Source organism: Palaemon carinicauda, chromosome 38 (genome assembly GCF_036898095.1).
Source record: "Palaemon carinicauda isolate YSFRI2023 chromosome 38, ASM3689809v2, whole genome shotgun sequence".
NCBI classification, from domain to species: Eukaryota; Metazoa; Arthropoda; class Malacostraca; order Decapoda; family Palaemonidae; genus Palaemon; species Palaemon carinicauda.
This window is the reverse complement of record NC_090762.1, coordinates 40,319,508-40,321,771: the sequence shown is the minus strand read 5'-3', so window position 1 is coordinate 40,321,771 and position 2,264 is coordinate 40,319,508. Positions and strand designations below refer to the sequence as shown.

Sequence of the window (2,264 nt, the reverse complement as noted above, 5' to 3'; positions counted from 1 at the left end):
CTGTCCAAAGGAAAAAGCAACCCTTTTAGCTGATGTGTTTGAAAGTAAGTAGGGACACTAGCTCTTCTCATTCCTGTTTTCTTGAGGCTAAAACAAACTAGGCTAGCCATTTGGTCTCGTGAATTTGAAACTTTCTTGATGGACCTTGATGCTTATGTAGGTGTAGACCCAAATAATAGTTTATATTTGTGTTTTTTTTTATAGACTGCAAATTTCTTGGCTCTTAGCTTGTTTTATATTTTCCAACTGTTAAGAATAATTTTTTTTTTTTGTTCTCGTTGGAAAATGGGTAATGTTTTTCAGTGAGTACATATGTTTTTGGTAGATATAGTCCTTCTGTTTATACAGTCAAATTTCATAAGTCCCTGGTTGCTATTTTTTGACAGTTATGAATAATAAGTTTTTGTTTTTTTGTGCTCGTTGGAGAATGAATAATGTTTTTCATTGAGTAAATGTGTTTTTGGTAGCTTTAGTCCTTCTGTTTATACTGTCAAATTCCATAAGTCCCTTTGTTATATAAAGTTTTTTTTTATCGTATTTTGGTAAAACGTCTAAATAGGTTTGGTGAAAGTAATCATCTGTTCCCTGATTTGCAATATGCCTTTCACAAAGGCATGGGAACATGTTATGTATATAATATATATATGTATATATATAATATATATATATATATAATATATATATATATATATATATTTATGTATGTATATATATATATATGTGCATATATATATATATATAAGTATATATATATATATATATGTATATATGATTTTGATATATGATTTCCTATATATGTGTATCATATAGGATGCATATTTTTATGGATATATGAATGCAAATGTATGTGTATATTTATATATATATATATATACTGTGTATATATATACACATATGCATATATGTATATATATATATATGTGTGTGTGTGTGTGTGTATGTGTGTGTGTGTGTGTGGTATTAAGTGTTTCATAAATTATCTAACGAAAAATGAACAGAATTACATAATTCAACGAATAATAAGTTTAATTTCTGTAGCTCTTTGACCAATTAAACCCAGTTATGAAAAACTCCCACAAAAAACAATGTCAGAATTTCAAGTAACACTTTTTAACTCTCTTTATTAATCATTAATCTTTTTCCTTGCTTCCTACGCCTATTGGCTCAAAGGGCCTCGGTTAGATTTCGTCAGTCGTCTCTATCTTGAGCTCTTAATTCAACACTACTCCATTCTCTTGCTTGAATGTACTACTCAGGCACACTATTCTATATAATTTATCTTCCTATTATTTTGTTAAAGTTTTTATAGTTTATATAGGAAATATTTATTTTGATGTTACTGGTCTTAAAATATTGTATTTTTCCTTGTTTCCTTTCCTCACTGGGCTATTTTCCCTGTTGGGGCCCCTGGGCTTATAGCATCCTGCTTTTCCAACTAGGGTTATAGCTTAGCAAGTAATAATAATAATAATAATAATAATAATAATAATAATAATAATAATAATAATAATCTCTCTCTCTCTCTCTCTCTCTCTCTCTCTCTCTCTCTCCTGTAATGTACCTCTTAACGATATTAGGTAATTTTGATATTCTCTCTCTCTCTCTCTCTCTCTCTCTCTCTCCTGTAATGTACCTCTGAATGATATCAGGCAATTTTGATATCTCTCTCTCTCTCTCTCTCTCTCTCTCTCTCTCTCCAAAAGGATTAGTCTAATGTTTACATATGATCTCTCTCTCTCTCTCTCTCTCTCTCTCTCTCTCTCCCATGTGTTAATCCCTTTTATGATTTTTTTTAAACTTTTTTATTTTGTTGATCAATGTACATGAATCTGAAGTGAATAATTAAAAAAAACATTAAAGAACATTTAATATATTTCAATATTCAATCTAATCTATCAACCTTTCCATAACCTTTCTATCCTAAGTATCATTTTATCCTTTCCCCCAGCCGATCCTACCACCCTTAGAGACAAGCTTCTCTCTAGATCAAATATTCACCAACCAAGGACTGTTGCTGTGCCAAGAAGGAAAGGGGGTATTATGCTAACATTAATAAAAAACAATGTCAATATGACTCCTGGCTGCTTGAATGCTCATGAACTCAAGGTCAAGCAAGCAATTGGGGGCCGGGAGGGGTCCTTCTGGTAGTGTTTGCGCTGTCATGCAAGCAAGGAACAAGCAGTCTCTCTAAGTAGTTCCTTACAGCCTCCTAGAGACGCTATCCACCATGTCTGTCACCCAAGGGAAGGTAGGAACTTAATTTC

The 2,264-nt window shown here is 31.7% G+C and overlaps 1 protein-coding gene across 1 annotated transcript in view; it reads left to right on the top strand.

The window, feature by feature from the left end:
* Window positions 1–2,094: 2,094 nt before the first annotated feature.
* Window positions 2,095–2,264, top strand: part of LOC137630152 (alcohol dehydrogenase class-3-like) — a 10,437-nt gene continuing 10,267 nt past the window's right edge. The window contains exon 1 of the mRNA XM_068361607.1: window positions 2,095–2,248. Within this exon, the coding sequence (XP_068217708.1) occupies window positions 2,228–2,248 (21 nt within the window). The 5' untranslated portion in view covers window positions 2,095–2,227. The remainder of the gene's footprint in view (window positions 2,249–2,264) is intronic.